The following is a 21,152-nucleotide window of genomic DNA, read 5'->3' on the forward strand; positions in this document are numbered from 1 at the left end:
TTCCAGCATTACAGGCAGATTCTTTACCAGCTGAGCTACCCAGGAAGCCACACCATCCTATTTTATATTTTTGAATTCATAGCAGAGTGAATCCCTAAAGATTTCATCTTAGCCTCTTTTGTTTTTAAAGATGTTGGAGCCCAAAGAGACTCCTTACATGGGTTTGCTTTTAGGCAGATAAAAACAAGAACGTAAGAAGGCAGCCTGTTCATAGGTGTGTGGTGGTTCTCTTCCACGTGTCCAAATCCTCTCCTCACATTGAACACTTGTTGAGTAGTGTCCTCACTCCTCTCCACCACCAGCTGAGAGTGTATGGAGGTGGCATCAGTGACCAGTTGAAGATAAGGAAGTGTCAAACTGGAAAGTCCAGAAAACACAGTTAGCAGCACCTCCTGGGGCATGCACTGACCTGTGTCACTTGAAATTGTAACTTATAAATTGTCTTTAAGTTCTGTGTAATATGTCATTATATGGCTGTGCTGTAATGTAATCATTCCCCTACTAGGTAGGGATTTTAGACTAAACATGTTTTCTTTCTCCATCACAGTTCCAAGTTCTTTAGTTTGCTTTGTCTAATGGAACAAATTGATGTCACCTTGAAGTGGTATAAGGACCTGATACCTTCGGTAAGTGATTCATGACTTAACATTTATCATTGTAGACGTTTGTGGGTGTCTTTGCTGAGTAATACTTAAAAATGTATTTGTATTTTTCTTAACCAGGTCTTCTTTCCCCATTCCCAAACATTAATAGATCTTCTCCAAGCATTGGACGTAGCCAATCGACTAGAAATGATTCCTCAGATCTGGAAAGGTCAGTTTCAGTTTGTGTGTCCCGACCCACCTTACTCTTGTCTTATATTTTGATTCACAAGCGTGTTAATGTGGTTAGGGAAGAAAGCTTCCATTTTTTAACTAAATTAAACTCTGTGGTTGAGGTCTCCTTCAGGGTGACCTGCTCGTGTTTCATGTTGGATTGCATGAGTAACAGTGGGGTGGAAAGGACTTCAGTTGGTTCCTTTGTGACCAGAAAAGGCTGAGTTTTGTGCACTTGTGTTAGTTACATGGGTCACCCGAAATCTCAACCTGCAAAGCCTGTGCCATTCATTCACTGGACTGTGATGCATCTCTGTGCTTCAGTAGCTAACAGTGATATTGGTGACAGTGTGGTTCCTAAGGAACAGCCGTGACTGTGTGTGTGTGTTATGCGTGTAAACTGACTGCAGAAGATGCTGTAGCTCACCCACTAGGTGACTGTGATTGTAAAATCCGTTCCTGTTTGCCTCAAGTTGACATGAGACACTGAGACCATAGCCCTGCCGTCCTGCCTTACAAGACTGCTCTGGTGATAATGTACAAGGACCATTGACAATTCCCATGTGCTATAAAACCATGGGGAGCAGGAGTCTGCTTGAGTGTGGCCCACATGCTGTTAACAGTTGCCCGGGAGCCAGTTACTGGCGCTGGCTTTCACTACTCTCTTGTCCTTTTCCTACGGTGAATCATGCTAGTTTCTAGAATCCTGGCATACATGTCGGCAATGAATTTTCTTATTTTCTTCTCCCTTCCCCCACCCCCTGCCCCAATATGGATGACTGCTGACAGTGGACAAAGGTCAGAGAATGTTGGTTTTACATGGTGGTGATCACGTCTCACTCTGTTCCTTTTTGTTTTAAGATAGTAAAGAATATGGTCATACTTTTCGCAGTGACCTAAAAGAAGAGATTCTGATGCTCATGGCAAGGGATCAGCACCCACCAGAGGTAGGCTTGTTTTGCTTTCATTGTTAGATATACACTAGCCAGCGTATCCTCTAATACTGAGCACCTGGGGAGGGTGATTCCCATGGTTTCATCTACTGTGCAGAATTCTGCCACCTAAACCCAGATTTAAATCTACACATCTGACTTCCCTGGCAGTCCAGTGGTTAAGACTCCGCACTTCCATAAGGGGGGGGCCAAGTTAAGATATTGGATGTGTGTGGTGTGGCTGAAAAGATAAAAAAGATACATCTCAACATACCCAACCAATTAGAATACCCTTCCTTCCTTTTTCTTTCCTTTTTATGTCTAAAGAGAAAACCCATGGTTGGATTTGAAATACATGGCTAAACAAATTATCACATCAATGTCGGGTGCTTTGCCTTTTTTTGTCGTTGTTAATATGTATTACTATGTGCTGTACATGCGATGTGTTCAAATGGTAAGATGCAATGCTCAAAAATTTTAATGGTCCTGTGGAGTCTCCTGTTCTTAAATTGTCATAAAACTAGCGAGGCAGTTCTGCTGACTCTCGGGGCCTCTCAGCTGCAGGCGGCATTTGCTGACTGTGCTGCAGACATCAAATCAACTTACGAAAGCCAAGATGCTAGACAGACTGCTTCAGAGTGGCCAGCCAATTCTCTGAACTACATAGCCATCCTCTTCTTAAGGGCTGGGAGAACCCAGGAAGCCTGGTGAGTACACAAAACACCACACGTGTAACGAAGCATCTCTAATATGGCTGTGTGATGTGTGGTTTCTCAGGAGACAAACGAGTTTCTGCACAATGAGGTGTTTTTTGGTTTGGTTTTGTTTTTTTTTAATTTTTTGGTTATGCTGGGTCTTCACTGCTGCACCCGCTTTTCTCTAGTTGCAGAAAGTGGGGCTCCTCTCTGGTTGTGGTGCACAGGCTTCTCATGGTGCTGGCTTCTTGTTGTGGAGCGTGGGCTCTAGGGCTTCAGTAGTTGTGGCTTCTGGGCTCGCGCACATAAGTTCAGTAGTTGTGATGCACGGGCTTAGTTGTTCCATGGCATGTGGAATCTTCCCACACCAGGGATCAAACCCATGGCTCCTGCATTGGCAGGCAGATTCTTTACCACTGAGCCACCAGGGAAGCCCTGTAATGAGTTTTCTATGGGAACGTCCAAATACTAACCAAAAAGCAAACTTGGGGGAAGAAGAATCAATGTGCGTGTGTAAGAAAGGGTGTGGTTCAGTGGGCTCAGTCTCTTTATTTTCATTTTCTGTATCTCTAGTCACCTACATAGAACACAATGACCAGAGAATCTTAATTTTCAAAGTGTTTTGGGCATTGATATCTCATTTATGGATGGTTTCCCCACACCCACAGCCCCGGCTTAAAATGTGGGCTGTATACTGGAACTTGAGAAAAGTGACATTTACCAGTATTGACTAAACGTAACCTTGACTAGAACCCATCATTGGTTTGTGCCACTGTATTCTATTTCTGTGTGTTCCTGTTGGCAGTTCATTCTCATACTCATTTCTAGTGTTTAATTGTGAATGAAGACCTTATGCATATTCATTTTTCCAAAAGCAGAGAAGTCAACAAAGGAGCACTTGGTTGGGGTGGTCATGGTTGCGTGGGTCCACTGTATGTTATTTTGGATGTAAATGTTAGTTCTTAGGGCCAGTGAGGGGGTAGTTGTGTATGGTTGTTTCCAAGAGACGACCTTATGTTGAACATAAGACTGTCAGTCCAGGGTGTGGGTGTTTGCTCTCTCTAGGAAAAGCTGGTGGAGGCTTTGCTACCTCAACTGGTCTTGACTGGTGGTGAATCACACAACCTGCTGCACAGCTGCTGACCCGTGATGCTTGGAGTCGTAGACTCGGGCAGGTTGACACATGTTGTGAATCAGGCTGTGATGATTGGCGCAGGGGTACGGACCTCAGCTGATGATGGGAGCTGAGTGTATGTGCTTCTCCTTCGTCCTGCATGTGGCAGGATGCTGGTGAGCACTTACATGAGACTTGTGCCTTAATCTGAGCCTGCTCTTCATAACATCAGCTTAAGACACATTGGACTCACACACAGGATCACAAAAGAGAGAAGAGATTGTACAGTATCTGCCTCCCTCCCTTCCCTCTGCCCACGTGATACATTCCCTCCCTGGGGGGACTGAAGTGATCCTCTAGAGGAGGGTGAACCCCAGCAATTCTCAACGCTCGTAACAAACCACATTTGCCTGTGCAGTGTGTAATGTCCACACATGAAGTTGGAGAAGAGGGTTGAGGCACCTGGAGTGATTCTTAAGTAGAGACGAGGCTGGGAGCTGGTAGAGCTTACAGATGTACGTCTCCAAGAGCTTCCCCTGTAGGTGGAAGGAGGACACTTAGTGTCTGCATCTGGGAGAATAGCTCTGGTCACTTGATTGCCATCTGTTCTATTACTGTTCCTAATCTCTTTCCTATCTCATCTTGAACAGGAAAATGCTGGGGCTTTTCAGGAAACATAATAAGATCCCCAGGTAAGTTCAAGTTAACAGGCCTTCCTTCATACATCCTAGATTAGTCATGTGGGTTTCACTCTTATGGGGTGGGGGGCAGTGTGGAATTTCTCTCAGTGGTGGCAATTGGGCACTTTTCTGTTAGGCAAGCAAATAGACAACCACTCCCACCATCTAAGGCATCCTGCGGCAAGTGCAGTTTTTTACTCTGTGCTCAGTGATCACAACATGTTGTTAATACACTGGATAGGTCCACATGAAGGCATGCTGAATCATGTTGAAGATGGTAACTTTGATGAAGATGTTGAGGATGAAGGCGTGTTCAATTAACAGTGTTCAATTAACAGTGTTCATTATCTCATTTGCCCTTTAAACTTCATGTAACTGTCTCCAAAGCTGCTGATCTTTGTAAGATACTAGATTCTGTATGTAAATCTGTGAGGGGTGTAGTTGGCAGATGTTGACATTTTGCCTTTTACAGGAATGAGTTGCTGAATGAGTTTATGGATAGTGCCAAAGCATCCAGCAGCCCTTCCCAGGCCGTTGAGGTTGTTAAGCTGGCAAATTCCTTCAGCTTGCCTATTTGTGAGGGCCTCACCCAGAGGTTAACTGCTGACTTCACCCTCAGCCAAGAACAGAAGTAAGTGGGCTCTTGGGCTCTGTGTCATCATCATGAAGAAAAGTTAAGAGATGGAGCAGCCCATCTATCTGCCCATTCACGTGTCTGTAGCTTTCTACCCCTGAGTTCCCTTTACACAAAGTCAGGATGTGTTGATTTAATGATACTTTTTGTCATACGAGTCAGGGAGGCCTATCCGTTGACTTACTGGATCTTGTCCTGTGTTGCTGTAGTGCAGCTGTAGAGACCCCCAGCCAAGCCTGAGTTTCAGTGTGACCCTCCTATTTATTTTTCTTACAGGGAAGCCCTGGGAGACCTAACTGCACTGACCAGTGACAGCGAGAGTGACAGTGATAGCGATACCAGCAAAGACAAATAAAATAAAAAGTGGGTGAATCCGGAGCATCTGTGACCAAGCATAGCTGTGCTGACACTGGATTCCTGAGATGTTAATATCTGTAATATGAAGAAAACAGGGTACAAATTTGGTGAACCTTGAAATATAGTTGATACACACTGGCTTATTTAGGTTCACTTCCTCGGCTGAGCCACCTGTGTGAGGGTTACCCTGTGAACAGAAGCAGCGCCACTGTTCTCACCTCTGTGCACACACTGTGAGGTGTGCAGCTCGTTTGAGCACACCTGCAGCAGGCGTCTTGTCAGCTGACGTCAGCGCCATTTGCCCTCCCCTGCTGTGGACTGTACCCTTTGTTGGCTGATGCTGTGACGATGGCACTTCCTCCAATTCACAGAAAGAATCTAAAGGAAGATTTTGTGCAGTTTCATCACATTGATACTGGGTCAGTAGTATCCCAAGTTCAGGCATCTGAGAACTGAACAATCACAGGGCTTTAGGCTGCACAGCTGGGAAGATGAAAGCTGTAAATAAATATTGTAACTAGGGTATGCACGTGTGCGTTTGCCTTCTTTCTGCACGCCCCCGTCTCCCAGTAGGCTTGGGGCTTACACAAGTGTGTCCTCTTTCTCTGAGCGTGCTGGCACCTTCTTCAAGTATGCTGTGCTTCCAGTGATCTGAATGAAGGCTTGTGAAAAGAGGACTGAAGTGTTTCCTTGACATGATTGCCTGTTGCTGGTAATCAAATCATCATGTAAGTGTACCTGGTCATGATGCAAAGCTGTTTTACTGCTGGTAACAGGACCTGCTATGAGACAGCAGTCATTAGTGTGGACGGGTGACGCGAGGTTTATGGAGTCATTTCGATCTTAGTGGTGGAGTGGCAGTATACCAGAGAAATGGGCTTATTTCTTTGAGATAAGGCAGTGTGCTAGAGCAAGGGATGCTGAAATGAAAGGTACGCAAAGGAGGGTGGGAGGTGCTGAAGGAGTCTCCAGCCTGGCCCAGGAAGGAGACTTACCTGTTAAAGAATGCTGTCTAGCTGACCTGCACAACCATGGGCTTTACAAAAGATTTTAGAAAGGTCAAACCCAAGAACAGTTTTATCGAGCTCAAAAAGACTTGAGGGACTTCCCTGGTGGTAGAGTGATTAAAAATCCACCTGCCAATTCAGAGGACATGGGTTTGATCCCTGGTCCAGGAAGATTCCACATGTGGCTGAGCCACTAAGCCTGTGCACCACATACTGGGCCTGGGAGCTGGAGCTAGAGAGTAGCTGCTGCTATCCACAACTAGAGAAGACCCTCCAGCAGCAACGAAGAACTAGCACGCCCAAAATTCACCCCAACCCAGGCCAAAACAAGTCTACCGGATTCCCAAATCAAAGGACATTAGATGCCATGCAGACTTGAATGTAACAGTCATTAGCTGGTATCAGTTCAGTTGCTCATTTGTGTTCAACTCTGCAGCATGCCATAGACTGTAGCACACCAGGTTTCCCTGTCCATCACCAATTCCCAGAGTTTACCCAAATTGATGTCCACTGAGTCGGTGATGCCATCCAACCATCTCATCCTCTGTACCCTTCTCCAGCCTTCAATCTTTCCCAGCATCAGAGTCTTTTTAGACGAGTCAGCTCTTTGCATCAGGTGGCCAAACTACTGGAGTTTCAGCTTCAACATCAGTTCTTCCAATGAACACCCACGACTGATCTCCTTTAGGATGGACTGGTTGGGTCTCCTTGCAGTCCAAGGGACTCTCAAGAGTCTTCTCCCAACATGACAGTTCAAAAGCATCAATTCTTCAGTGCTCAGCCTTCTTCACAGTCCAACTCTCACATCCATACATGAGCACTGGAAAAACCATAGCCTTGACTAGACGGACCTTTGTTAGCAAAGTAATGTCTCTGCTTTTCAATATGCTGTCTAGGTTGGTCATAACTTTCCTGCCAAGGAGTAAGCATCTTTTAATTTCATGGCTGCAGTCACCATCTGCAGTGATTTTGGAGCCCAGAAAGATAAATTCTGACACTGTTTCCACTGTTTCTCCATCTATTTGCCATGAAGTGATGGGGCCAGATGCCATGATCTTAGTTTTCTGAATGTTGAGCTTTAAGCCAACTTTTTCACTCTCCTCTTTCATAAAAAGGCTCTTTAGTTCTTCACTTTCTGCCATAAGGGTGGTGTCATCTGCCTATCTGAGGTTATTGATATTTCTCCCGGCAATCTTGATCCCAGCTTGTGCTTCATCTAGCCCAGCGTTTCTCATGATGTACTCTGCATATAAGTTAAATAAATGATGCAAAAGTAGATGTTGTTCTGGAACTCTTGCTTTTTCGATGATCCAGCTGATGTTGGCAACTTGATATCTGATTCCTCTGCCTTTTCTAAATCCAGCTTGAAAATCTGGAAGTTCATGGTTCACATACTGTTGAAGCCTGGCCTGGGGAATTTTGAGCATTACTTCACTAGTGTGTGAGATAAGTGCAACTGTGCAGTAGATTGAGCATTCTTTGGCACTGCCTTTGGAATTGGAATGAAAACTGACCTCTTCCAGTCCTGTGGCCACTGAATTTTCCAGATTTGCTGGCATATTGAGTGTAGCACCTTCATAGCATCATCTTTTACAATTTGAAATAGCTCAACTGGAATTCCATCACCTCCACTAGCTTTTTTCATAGTGATGCTTCCTAAGGCCCACTTGACTTCACATTCCAGGATGTCTGGCTCTAGGTGAGTGATCACACCATTGTGGTTATGTGGGTCCTAAAGATCTTTTTTGTATAGTTTTTCTCTGTATTCCTGCCACCTCTTCTTAATATTTTCTGCTGCTGTTAGGTCCATACCATTTCTGTCCTTAATTGTGCCCATCTTTGCATGAAATGTTCCCTTGGTATCTCTGATTTTCTTGAAGAGATCTCTAGTCTTTCCCATTCTATTGTTTTCCTCTATTTCTTTGCACTGATCACTGAGGAAGGCTTTATTTCTCCTCACTATTCTTTGGAACTTTGTATTCACATGCTTGTATCTTTCCTTTTCTCCTTTGCCTTTTGCTTCTCAGCTATTTGTAAGGCCTCATCAGACCACCATTTTGCCTTTTTGCATTTCTTTTTCTTGATGATGGTCTTGATCACTGCATCCTGTACAATGTCATGAACCTCTGTCCATTGTTCTTCACACACTCTATCAGATCTAATCCCTTGAATCTATTTGTCACTTCCACTGTATATTGATTTAGGTCAAACCTGAATGGTCTCATGGTTTTCCCTACTTTCTTCAATTTAAGTCTGAATTTGGCAATAAGGAAGAGTTCATCATCTGAGCCACAGTCAGTTCCTGGTCTTTTTTTGTTTTGTTTTTTTGCTGACTGTATAAAGCTGCTCCATCTCCGGCTGCAAAGAATATAATCAATCTGATTTCGGTATTAACCATCTGGTGATATCCATGTGTAGAGTCTTCTCTTGTGTTGTTGGAAGAGGGTGTTTGCTATGACCAGTGCATTCTCTTGGCAAAACTCTTAGCCTTTGACCTGCTTCATTTTGTACCCAAGGCCAAATTTGCCTGTTACTCCAGGTATTTCTTGACTTCTTTTGCATTGCAGTCCCCTATAATGAAAAGGACATCTTTTTTGGGTGTTAGTTCTAGAAGGTCTTGTAGGTCTTCATAGAACTGTTCGACTTCAACTTCTTCAGCATTACTGGTCAGGGCACAGATTACTGTGGATTACTGTTATATTGAATGGTTTTCCTTGGAAACGAACAGAGAACATTCTGTCATTTTTGAGATTGCATCCAAGTACTGAATTTTGGACTCTTTTGTTGACTATGAGGGCTACTCCATTTCTTCCTGCCCACAATAGTAGATATAATGGTCATCTGAGTTAAATTCACCCATTCCAGTCCATTTTAGTTTACTGATTCCTAAAATGTCATGTTCACTCTTGCCATCTCTTGTTTGACCACTTCCAATTTGCCTTGATTCATGGACCTAACGCTCCAGGTTCCTATGCAATATTGCTCTTTACAGCATCGGACTTTACTTCCATCACCCATCACATCCACAACTGGGTGTTGTTTTTGCTTTGGCTCCCTTTTCATTCTTTCTGGAGTTATTTCTCCATTCTTCTCCAGTGGCATATTGGGCCCCTACCAACCTGGGGAGTTCATCTTTCAGTGTCATACCTTTTTGCCTTTTCATACTGTTCATTTAACAATCATCAGCTGGTATACTCCTGCAGAAATATATAATCAATTGTCTCCTTTTTTCATGATTTCCAGGTATGTTGCTCAGATTAAAATGCTCCTTCAATAATCGGTTTATGAACAGATGCCTCCACAAAATTATGATTTTGGAAAAAAATGTTGACAGTAATTTCATGAAATGAAAAATAAAAGATAAAACATTTGTTAATGCTTACCCACTAGGAAATTGTTCTAGTCCTCAGAGAAGCAAGGTAAGCAAGTTCTCTGGGTTTTACAGCAATCCAGTTTAAATCCCTTTAAGATTCCAGGCTCACCACCCCATGTCATTTGGAGAGATTCACAGTCCACACACCAAATAGGAGCAAGGGCAGCTATTAGGGTGTCAGAACTCAGAGCCAGGAACGCATCTGAGGGCTGTGGCATTAATTTGTGGGTAGAGAAGAGACCAACATTTCTCTAATGCCACAGACCAGAACAGAGTGCATCACAAGTAGAAAAGAGGGACTTCCCCGGTAGTCCAGTAGCTAAGATGCCACGTTCCCAATGCAAAGAGCCCGGATTCGATCCTGGGTCAGGAAATAAGATCCCATGTGCCCCAACGAAGAGTTTGCATGACACAATTAAAGATCCCACGTGTCACAACCAAGACCTGGTGCAGCCAAATAAACGATGCTAACAATAAAAAAGGAGTGGTTCCAGAAACTGTTTCAGGTACACATGCACATAAGGGTGTGTGTGAATGTACTGCGCCCCAGTGTGAAACACAGTTTTTCCCTGTGGTAGCAATCAAAGTTTGGGTTACACACTATTTCTAGTGCCTTCAAATCACTGGAATAATATATTTCCAATTACAAATATAGTGCCATTTTGGCTTATCTATATAACCCAACTCACAGCCTAGAAACAGCACCCAGGAATTCCTACTTCTGCTGTTGCTGCTGCTTAAGGAAATTTTCTATATACACAACAAACCAGAAATGGTACTTTCTGAAACGGGATAAGCTACTCAGTTTTCATCTTTTTATTTTATTCAGTTTGCTCCAAGGGCAAAATCAATAGTAATAGTGATCACAAACATTATTTTGACTGGCTCATGAGCCTGATCAGTAAAACCTGAAAAACAGAAAATGTTACACAAGTTGCAAATAAAATACTCCTGGAGTTGACTGACATGATAGCAAGTGGAAATAATATAAATGCAACAGGTGTTAACATTTGGAACAGTACTTGTAACCTTCTCACTTCTAGACAATTCTAAGACCCTGTTGCAAACCCTTCAGGTATTACTGCCGATTTCCTCTGATATAGAACATGACTTTACGGGACTCTTCCTAGGCCTTCCTGCTGTTGCACTTGAGTGGTCCCTATCCCCACAGCACTGGCATATGCTGTCAGGATCTCCACTATCTGCCTGGTTTCCAGGGTCACGCGGGCTTCCTTCAGCCAGCCCTGGGCTGCTCGTCTGGACTCCCCCTTCAGCTGATTGACGAACTTTGCTGCCAGCTCCAGGTCGCCGTGCTCAAGGCAATAGGAGGCGTATGACAGGAGCGTAAATGTATCTGCATCCTCGGGGCAGAGCTCTGCTGGCGGCTTCAACTGCTGAGGGGGGAACAGGAGCAGGGACTGTAAGTAGGAGAGGAAGTACTGGTATAAGCTATTTCTGGTCTCATCGATCATGGCTACCCTGCGGGCCAGTTTCTGGACGGCATAGAAACGGACTCTAAGGGTCTCTTCACTGTACACCCCACGGGTCAGGGACTCTGGAGGGAGGGCTGCGGTTAGCGCCTGGGCAAATTCACTATCAGAGCAGCTGGCTCGGATGGCCTCAACCGCACTGCCCAGGGGAACTGTGGGCAGGTCTGCAGACGCCGTCTTCATGCGGTACCTCAGGGCCTCCACTGAGAGCCAGAGCTGGTGCACTTTTCGGGCCTCCTCCTCAGCAACTGCATGACCTACAAAAAAAGACAGACTGTTTTCCCCACTTGACTACAAGTCCTTCTCATACATGCAGAGAACTGACACACCTCAATAAGCTGAGTCCACAAAAGGGGAAGATGGGGCTGGACAGAGCCTCTGCCTCGCCCATCCCACCACTTGCTTCTGGTGCAGTCTTTCCTAGCCAGCCTCTTCACATGAGGCCACCAGGCACGATATACTTGGCTGAGGACTTGGTGGTGGGGGGCGGTTTTTGTACACAAATTTTCATCACAACTTTATTTGTAATCACTGGAAACAACCCAATGTCCATCAGTGGTTGAGGACTCGTTTTGACTACAACCCTGGAGGGAGTAGGGCAGATGGATATACACAGGTGAGTCTCCCTTCCCTCTCCCTGTGACATCTGGGACAGTGGATGGTATCTAATTCAGATATGTTTATCTCCAGAAATGTTTTGAGAAAGAGACGTCCCTCTTAATCTAGGCTAAGACTTCTACTAAGGCCATCAGAAACTTCCTGCAAAGGAATGGAAGGCTACTGGATCCTGAAATTTTATGAGTACTCAGTTTGTTCTACTAAACTGACAAAAAAAAGGTTCCATCACACCCCAAAGAAACCCATTTCATTAATAACACCTTCACTGTCAGGACATTTCCCTCTCAGTGCGGCCCATGGAGGCCTCAGTATAACTACTGTCCATCTGGTGCGTGGAACAGCAAATCACCCCCAGCTAACCCTGTGACAGCAAGGCTGGACATGGGTCAGCAGAGCCTTGAGGGTGAGCATGCCACAACACTGACCTTTTCTCCACTTGGTGTGTGGGACACAACCAAAGTGTATAGGGTAAAATGCCATGTAAATGGTGACCTCATGCTGGTCACATAATGAGTATAACTGCAAGGTATTTTAGGTTTAAGTTTTAGATTCCTTAAGTTTGAGGCTTCCCTGATGGCTCAGATGGTAAAGAATTTGCCTGCAATGTGGGAATCCTGAGTTCAATCCCTGGGTCAGGAAGATCCCCTGGAGGAGGGCATGGCAACCCACTCTAGTATTCTTGCCAGAGAGTCCGTGAACAGATGAGTCTGGTAGGCTACAGGCCATGGGGTCACAAAGAACTGGACATGACCCAGTGACCAACACTTTAAGTTCCCTCTCACAGCACTGTAATCCAAACTTAACCAAATCTGATGCTAATTTTCTAAGAAATGAATACAACTTATTAGAGTGATTTTGGCATCTTCATTCCCTAATGTCAATGCAGGTACACCATTATCCTCATAACGAGAATTTACTCTAAGAAGTAGGGCTGAATGAAGTCAGCTGTAAGAGGTTCCACGTGCTTACTCTGAACAGCCTGCTCGATTCCTCTCAGTCTGGCATAGGCAGTGTTTATATCCAGAGTAAAGTTGTCAACCTGCTCCTGGCTGAGCCGACGAAACTGTAATTCTTGTTCAGCAAGTTTCTCAGACAGGTCCTGAAAGTATAAATAGTTGACAAAAAAAAGTGATGCTACCTCCATGTATGTCACTTATTGGGTCACTAAGTCTTCCAACAACTGCTATGTTCAAAAGCAAAGACGGCCTTTATCTCAAAACAGGTGTCATGAAACTCCTACATTGTGTGTCAAGTTTCAAAAATTTCTTAAAATTTATATCTGATGTTTAATTTTAATCTTCTACAAATTTACTGGTGGAACCTAATATTAAGAGGAGGAAGACCAGAAGGAAGAAGTCTATTAAAATGAGAAAATGACAACTTTAGAAAATAAGGTAACTATATAGCCACCCATATTTACATTCGATTCAGTATCTTCTTTGAGTTCATTTTTTTCTCAGAAAAATACACAACAAATAGAATTTGAAGTAATATACCTTTTCCTATCAGCATAAATTTCAATTTTCCAGAAGCTTTCCTTAATTAGAAAACCTCATTCCCTTCTTGTGAGACAAGATAATAAGTTAATGTATTATAAACGGCCTGAGTAGAAACTCATTATGAAAGGTATCCTCATGATTTGCTGTATTTCCAAACTTCACCTCTCTCGGATGTTTCCTCAGATATAAAAATCTGAGAACTACTATGTAATCCACAGAGTTTGTGGAGATAAAGCAGGAAATACATGTCTCAAGTATCACTACCTGCATACCTGAAATCCCTGTACCAACACTCCTTAAAGCTCTGAAGTCTCCAAATGACTAGAACATAGATATAAAACACTTATCTGATCAGTAACACACAGGTACACCTTAATGTAAGAAGGAGCAGATTTGCAAATATACAAAAGCCCACCACTTCACCCACCCACCCCCAACCAGGACTTCCCTGGTGGTCCAGTGGTTAAGAATCTGCCTTGCAATGCTGGGCACTAGGGTTTGATCCCTGGTCAGGGAATTAAGATCCCACATGCTGAGGAGCAACTAAATCTGCTCGCCGCAACTACTGATTCTGCGCACCACAACTAGAGTCTGTGAGCCTCACAAAGATCCCACATGCTTCAACTAAGACCCAACGCAGCGAAATCAATGAATATTTACATGACAAAAAAGCTCCCCCTTCCCCTGCACTCCACGATGGGTACCATTAGAAACTTTGCTCCATGCTTCCACACCTCATATGAAAGGACGTGGAGACATTAGATGAAAGCAGAGACTATTTATAACATAAATGGGAAAAGAAGGTTGAAGAGGAGACAATGCTTTACAACAGGTCCTCACCTGCTCAAACTCATACTTCAGTTCCTGCTCTTGGACCCTAAGGACGTCTCGTAAGTGATCAGTGTGGGCAGCAGCCTGCCGGCGAAGCTGGGTTCTCATTTCATTCTCCATGGCGTCTCTGACTTCCTCTACCTGTGAAGCCAAGCACAGTAATGAGGAGTTCTCAAATCTGCACAAATGCTTAAGCAAATGAGAAAGACCAGAAACCACGATGATGGCAACTTCTTGGTCTGGAACCCCTATGATTGGCCGTGAATGTGAACACACTCTATACTTCGAATGCTAATATGAATCAGAAAGCTAAGTGTGAAAAAGCGACTCATATAAGGTCACACAGCTATGTCATATGGCTATAGCAAAATCAGATTCAAACAGGGGCTTCTTTGATCCCTCCCTCAAACTTGGGTTTCTTCCATATCACCAGGCTGTCTCCGAAACAAACACTGTCATTTCCTGAATCACAAACTCCCCTGGGAATTAAGAAATCTAAGCTCATAGAAAAAACAACTATAAAGATTTGAGATCAAACACAGCTTCACTGCAACTATGTGTGTGCCCTCAGCAAAATTATTCATCTTCTGTCTCCATTTTCTCCTCTGTGAATAATAATGCCTACCATGCAGAAGTGTTAAGAAAATTAACAAATATCTGGCAGTTATTGAACACAATCTCTCTCAACAAAGAAAGCTGCTCTGAAACTGCTGATTTTCATATGAATTTAGATTCACACAGGCCAAATCAAGGCAAAATTGGAAAGTCTATCAAGTCTGGCTTAATAATAGACATGGATCATGCTACAAATTACTTAACACTAATTACCTGGAATTCATAACTTTTCTCAGAAACAATACAGTTAATAAATGAATCCATTCAGTCAATCGATAAATATTTATGAAGTACCAGTCCTGTGCCAGGTACTGCCCACTATAAGCGTGAATGAAATGGTGCTCAAGGTAGACAAACTTCTCGCACTATTGCCAAGGTATATATTTCAAGAGAGGAATGAGTGACATCTCAGACTGTGATACTTGTTAAGAAAATAAATAGGGCAATAGATGAAAAAGTAATACAGAGGCTCTACTTTAGAGGGAAGGGAACAGGAATGGGCTGTTGTTGGTCAGTCACTCAGTCGTGTCCAACTCTTTGCAACCCCATGGACTGCAGCACACCAGGCCTCCCTGTTCATTACCAACTCCCGGAGTTTGCTCAAACTCATGTTCATTGAGTTGGTGATGCCATCCAACCATCTCATCCTCTACTACCCTCTTCTCCTTCTGCCTTCAAAAAGATGTAGTCAAGGCACCAAAACAACATCAATAAAAAAACTCAGGGAACCTGCGAAATAAAACAAGTAAGGGAAGCCTGGCTCACAGCAAACAGGAATGAGATCAAGGGCTTTCCAGGTATAAGTTATGAATTTGGATTTTATATTAAATGCAGTGGGCAGTCAGTGGAGAATTTGCAGCAGCACAGTGTCTGATGAGAATATATTTTATAAATAAAGACCATCTGCCTGTGTAAACAAAGAAAGATAGGTATGCAAACGGGAACCACCTGTCAAGAAGACAATGTAGACTAAGGTGGTGGTAACTGAAAGAGAAATTAGTGGAGAGTTTGGGGATTTACTCTTGATGCAGAGCTTGGTAGACTCTCAATGGCCTGAATGTGAAAGTTGATGGAGGAACAACTAACTGAGCACGATTTCTAGCTTGATTAACTGAGTGCATGGAGATTTGTTTAGAGAAAAACAAGCTGAGGGGCTGGAAAACAGGTTGCACAGAATCAAGAAATTTGTTTTGAACATGAAATGACTACTGAAAATCCAGCTGGGAGTCATCAAGTCAGCCCAAGAAACCACAGCAGAGGTCAGAGCCTGCAAAATAAATGTCAGTGACATTGGCCACAGGACTAGCTAAGAGCACCTGGAGGCAGCAAGATGGATAAAAGGTTTCAGGACAATGTAAATGCACGCTGATATTTGAAAGGCTGAGCAACAGAGGCCAAAGAGTGTCAGCAAGGTGGGGGAAGGGCCGGCAGAGTGTGGTATCTGGCCGTCTAAGGAAGAAAGCACTTTTAGGAGTAAGTGGTCAGAGAATACCCGAAGGTAGAATGAGTAGCGAGGTTCCTAATCAGTCAGTAGACACCTCTTTAATACACAATGTGCACAGGCAGAAGACCACAGCTATTTCATCCATGCTTAACTACCAACCACTCAGAAACACTCAGAGAAAAATATTCTCAGAATCCAACAGGGACTTCTGGGCTTCCCAGGTAGCTCAGTGGTAAAGAACCTGCCTGCCAATGCACGAGACATGGTTCAATCTCTGGATTGGGGAGATCGCCTGGAGAAGGAAAAGGCAACCCACTCCAGTATTCTTGCCTAGGAAAGCCCATGGACAGAGGAGCCTGGCAGGCTATAGTTCCTGGGGTCCCAAGAGCCGGACACAACTGAGTGACTAAACAACAGAGACTCTTTCAACACTGCTTAAGGGGCTGAAAGGCTCCACTGGGAAAAGACAAGCTAGATAATCCGGGATGCTAGCAGCTCATTACTTTCTGGCACTTCTGCATCTGCTCAACATAAAGGCTCGCTGTTAGACTCATCCTTTCCTAGAAGTTCTGACAAGAACAAGGGCAGATGCTCCATTCAAAGATGGGCTGGCCTAATTGACAGCTAGTATTCTGAAGTCAGTGACTGCTGCTATTATTTTCGAGAGGTAGACAATCAAGCTAGATTCACATAAATATTGGTTAACTTTACTCATTTCTTTACCTTTCTGTCCTGTTCAGCCTGTATCTCACTTCTGTGATGCTCTAATGCTTTTGCTACTGCAGAGTCAAACGCCCGCTTTTCCTCCAGCTTCTGTTTCTCCAAGGCTAAGGCAATGTGCTGCTTCTCTGTGGCTTTCTGTTCGGCCAGTGCTCTGTTCAGCTGGTCAATGCGGCGATGCGCATGAGCAATCAGGGCATTCAGGTCATCGGCAGACAGCTTGTCAGCTAAACCAAACCACATGAAAATGTCAATGATACCACCCAAATCATACATCCAAGTAACTTGCCTCAACTGACTGCAATTTAATTTTCACAGCTAGAAAGAAAAGATAAGAGGAGCTGACATTTCACAAGAGATACAGAGGTTGCAGTGTAATCAGAAATGCACAGCTCATGTCCAACAACTGGATATTTCCAATTTCAAGCAAAACTGTTCAGGGAGGCCTTCAAGTATAGAACCACTTTTTTTTTTCCAGTAACCCAAATTAGTAGTACTTCCAATCTAAACTAATTATAAACTGGCTTTATAACTCAATGTAATTTTGCCTCTCAGGACAAGCTTACATACACAATCATTTTCTTTCAAGCATAACAGGAATCCAAATAAAGATTCTTTTCTGCTAAAACTTGACTCAAATTCAAATTCTCTCAGACTTTTCCCTAATCAGAACTTTGTACTTTTTCTTACACAGGTAATATAATCCACGACAGTAATCTGCAGCCAGAGCTGTCCATCAGAACCATTTTTAGAGCTTTTCAAAATAATTATATTCAGATTCTGACTCTCTTTTTTTTCTTTCCCAATCTCACACTCCACAAGTGTTCTGAGATATTACCACAGGTTAACAATTACAGCTGTAACAGCAAAATAAAGACTATGGGAAATCCTATATGACAAATGACGCAATTCCACAATTAAGTAAATCAAGAAGCAAAAAAAGAATAAGAGATTTATAGACCAAATTCAATATGTGTAGCTCCTTTAGATATTGATTTGATCAAAAAGAACTAAAAAAAACTCATTCTAGAAAGTGGGCTATTTGAACTCTGAAGCAACTTTGATAACACAAAGAATTATTGTTGAGTGTGACAATGGTTTGGTGATAACAGTAAAATATACAGAAAGTTTTTACAAGTGAAAGAATATGATATTTGGGATTTGCTTCAACATAAGCTGGGGGAATAAATGAGACAAAACCAGCCAGGTGTTGGTAATTGCTAAAGTTGGGAGACGGGTCCACAGGAGTTCATTACAATTTTCTTCTTCCTTTTTAATGTTTGAAATTTTATAAAATAAAAACTTAAAAATATATATCTTCACATATATCACATCTACAGGTTTCCGATCACATGGTAAAAACGTTTTTGTTCCTGAGAACATATGGATGACAAAAATATCCAAATTAGATTTATGGCAAGCAACATAATTCTATTTTATATTAATTTTGATAGTTTAGTATGAGAATCACAGGCAAAATAAAGACTTGAGCCTTTTTAAGACTTAAAACACAAGTCTTTAAACATAAAATGCATGTAACTACTCACCTAGGTCAGAAATACCTACAAAGGAAAAGAACAACGGTTTGAGAAAAAGAAAGTACATGTATCAGTTATTAATCATTGTACAGAAATATCCAAAAGACAACAAGAAGGAACCAGAAGCCAGTAGTAGAAAAAGCACATTTTAGTACTGAAAAGCAAAATGATAAGTGTATTTCCTAAAAAAGTTTTAAAGGATCATAAAACAGTATAAATCAAGGTAAATTCTAACATTTCAGAAAATCAGAGAGTGAATGACACTGAAAGTAGTTTTGGTTTCTGGGGACTCATCTCTTTTCATGAAGCAACAACTAAATTTTTACACAGAACTACAATTCTCGTTTATTCCCCCACTTCACATTAGCTTGCAGGTTATTTCAGGAAGTCACAGTCCATTAAGTCAACCACTTAATCTGGTTCTCAACCAAAGAAACAGGGAGCTGACCCAGTGCTGCAGGAAGAACGGGCAAAGATGGACAAGATAAATAGTTCTGTCTCAACCTATTACCAGACTGAACTCTGTATATTTCTCCACTTAATCCTTTCATACAAATCCTGATTTTATTTTCTGCTTTGACGAGAAACTGCTATCTCCCTCTTAGGTGAATCAACCACATGAAAAATAAACTAACTTCATATCTGGTATTTTTTGACAGCCTTGATTCTACTTCTTGCCATTAAATCGTTCTGGTTGGCCCTGATGCCGTTAAAATCCCTGCACTGGCATTATTACCTGAGCTACTCAGACCAGCCTTGGTTCTGTGATGCAACTTCAACACCTTCACCCCAGAGAGGCCTGTATCACTAGTTCTTCAAATGCTACCTGATATTCAGTTTCTAAAAGACATTGGCATTTAGGAAGTTCTATTTTGATTTTGTTGAGACTCCAGATCTCTGTGATTTTATTCACACAGCGCTTCATGCAGATGTGACTACTCCCTGCAGTTACAATGTGTAATTGTTTAGCCACCAAATTCCCTGCAATCTGAGCAATTTGCAAGCTGAAGGCCACACAGCCTGAACTTCCCTTTTCACCTAATGTCCCAGGTGAGTTCTCAATCAAGGCTGTCACAGAGCAGTTACAAGGTATGCCTTAAGTAATTCATTATGAATATTTTTAAAGTGCCAAAGGTTTTCAATAATTTTATATATAATAGGCAAATAGAGTCAAGGTTAAAATGTCACTTCACTCACTAAGATTCCAAATTACACTGGCTGGAATTTGTGTTCACCATTGCTAAACAGGGTGTGTCACCTGTCACAGGTATGGCTGAAATAAAATGCTGAAAACACTATACTGCACATGAGATGAAATATGCATGCCAGAGGGGTTTAGACTAGAGAATGGAGCCGATAAGTTTAGATCTGATGATCAGTTGTTTTTTAAAAAAAAAAAAACTGAAAAAGTAAAATACCAACACTTCAGTTGCACTTACTCATCCCCTTCCACCCCGGCAAGACTTCTGGAGTAATACTGTCCAGCTCTCGTTTAAAGTCTTCCCGGGCTTGGACCACGAGTTCATGATACTGAGACACGACCTTAGCCTCAGATTGAGCTGCCTGAACCTGAACAAATACAAGGGTATGTGGTTAAAATGAACAAAAAATACCATAAACACTCCAAAAAATGTCATATTCATGTATTTATTTACATTTGGTTGTGAATATATAAGTAACACATAGAAAGAAATCTAAAGGTCAGAGAAAGGAATATAAGTGTTGTCTTTGTTTCCATCTAATTCTGTTCAAATGCCATGGATAAGCCCTTTCCCATCTCCTTACTCCACTGTCCCTCTTTCTCTGGGTCATGGAAAAACTAACCACACAGATCAGAAGTGCAGACAAAAGAGATGCTACAAAATGGAAATTTCCATAAGCGGTAATGACCATGAGCAAACACTTACCTATTATAAAATGTATCAAGAATACTGAACAATTCACTTCATGTCCAAAGCAAGTTTCTAAAATTAGTAACAACTAATATTCTTTTCCAGGGGAAGGGAGAAAGATGACAGGAACCTTAATATTTTCCTGAATTCTTAAAAACCCCTTGACAAAAGAACTACATTAAAAAATAAAAAACACTTATAAAAGACCTGAAAAACACACCTTTTGGACCACATTATCCAGATCAATGATCATGTTGTGAAGCTTCCCCTCTGCAGCGGTTATATGAGATTTGGCCCCAGCAACCTCTTCTTTCTTTGCATTTTCAATTACACTTTTCATCTTCTCTAACTCTTCTCTGGAAACCAATAAAACAAAGGTTTAGTATTAATCCTTGCCAACTTTATTAAAAAAATTGAAATCAATACAAGTTACAATTAAGTCTATGAAACATTTAATTTGAAACAACTACTCAATGCTTTTTCACACTCAATATTGAGGCAGAGAAGTTTTCCTCACCAATTGAAAACACCTCGGTTTTTTACCACCTCAAGTTAGATTTAAAGAGTGGACCAGATGAGTAGCATGGTGTACAGGAAAAGACATAGGCTTCAGAACCCAGCAGACCTGGATTTAGCTCCCAGACCAGCCTCTCCTTTGTTGCTCACTCTGGCATAGGGATTAGAAGTAATTCAATAGCAGTGTCTTGCACAGTACCTGCTACTGTGCTATTGAGAGCACTCAATAAATGGTAGCTTTTGCAAGGATTAGGTTGACTCCCTTGCCAATGACAGCTTGAGGAAGATAAAGGCAAGGGAGCAAACTGAAGAGCTCACTGAGCATAGAGCTGGGTCTTCAGGAGCCCTCTCGATTCAGGCTGGATGGACTATAATCTACAAC

General features: G+C 42.4%; 2 protein-coding genes and 1 non-coding gene across 20 annotated transcripts in view; 2 read left to right on the forward strand and 1 right to left on the reverse strand.

Annotated features, from left to right (window-relative positions):
* PTCD3 (pentatricopeptide repeat domain 3) overlaps nt 1-5,752 on the forward strand; it is a 31,158-nt gene extending 25,406 nt beyond the window's left edge. For 6 of the 11 annotated variants that reach the window (XM_086326570.1, XM_086326569.1, XM_086326574.1 and 3 more), the window contains 7 exons: nt 548-626; nt 723-813; nt 1,677-1,762; nt 2,306-2,454; nt 4,207-4,248; nt 4,709-4,867; nt 5,147-5,752. In XM_086326570.1, the coding sequence (XP_086182696.1) occupies nt 548-626; nt 723-813; nt 1,677-1,762; nt 2,306-2,454; nt 4,207-4,248; nt 4,709-4,867; nt 5,147-5,225 (685 nt within the window). In that variant the 3' untranslated portion in view covers nt 5,226-5,752. Of the gene's footprint in view, nt 1-547; nt 627-722; nt 814-1,676; nt 1,763-2,271; nt 2,455-4,206; nt 4,249-4,708; nt 4,868-5,146 lie in introns of all 11 variants that reach the window. The other 5 variants (XR_015136789.1, XR_015136787.1, XR_015136790.1 and 2 more) reach the window with 3 other exon arrangements.
* LOC147363145 (small nucleolar RNA SNORD94) lies at nt 3,637-3,772 on the forward strand. The gene has a single exon (XR_015137516.1). It is a non-coding gene; the product is annotated as a small nucleolar RNA SNORD94 (small nucleolar RNA).
* A 4,648-nt stretch (nt 5,753-10,400) lies between the features above and the next one.
* The window catches only part of IMMT (inner membrane mitochondrial protein), a 42,533-nt gene continuing 31,781 nt past the window's right edge, over nt 10,401-21,152 (reverse strand). For 4 of the 8 annotated variants that reach the window (XM_086326565.1, XM_086326561.1, XM_086326560.1 and 1 more), the window contains 7 exons: nt 20,475-20,610; nt 19,802-19,931; nt 18,372-18,386; nt 16,828-17,051; nt 14,055-14,186; nt 12,685-12,814; nt 10,401-11,354 (listed from right to left, as the gene is read on the reverse strand). In XM_086326565.1, coding sequence (XP_086182691.1) covers nt 10,720-11,354; nt 12,685-12,814; nt 14,055-14,186; nt 16,828-17,051; nt 18,372-18,386; nt 19,802-19,931; nt 20,475-20,610 — 1,402 coding nt within the window. In that variant the 3' untranslated portion in view covers nt 10,401-10,719. The remainder of the gene's footprint in view (nt 11,355-12,684; nt 12,815-14,054; nt 14,187-16,827; nt 17,052-18,371; nt 18,387-19,801; nt 19,932-20,474; nt 20,611-21,152) is intronic. The other 4 variants (XM_086326566.1, XM_086326564.1, XM_086326563.1 and 1 more) reach the window with 1 other exon arrangement.

This window comes from Bos grunniens, chromosome 11 (genome assembly GCF_055505025.1).
Source record: "Bos grunniens cultivar Pamir isolate PY7600 chromosome 11, Bosgru_T2T1.0, whole genome shotgun sequence".
NCBI lineage: Eukaryota > Metazoa > Chordata > Mammalia > Artiodactyla > Bovidae > Bos > Bos grunniens.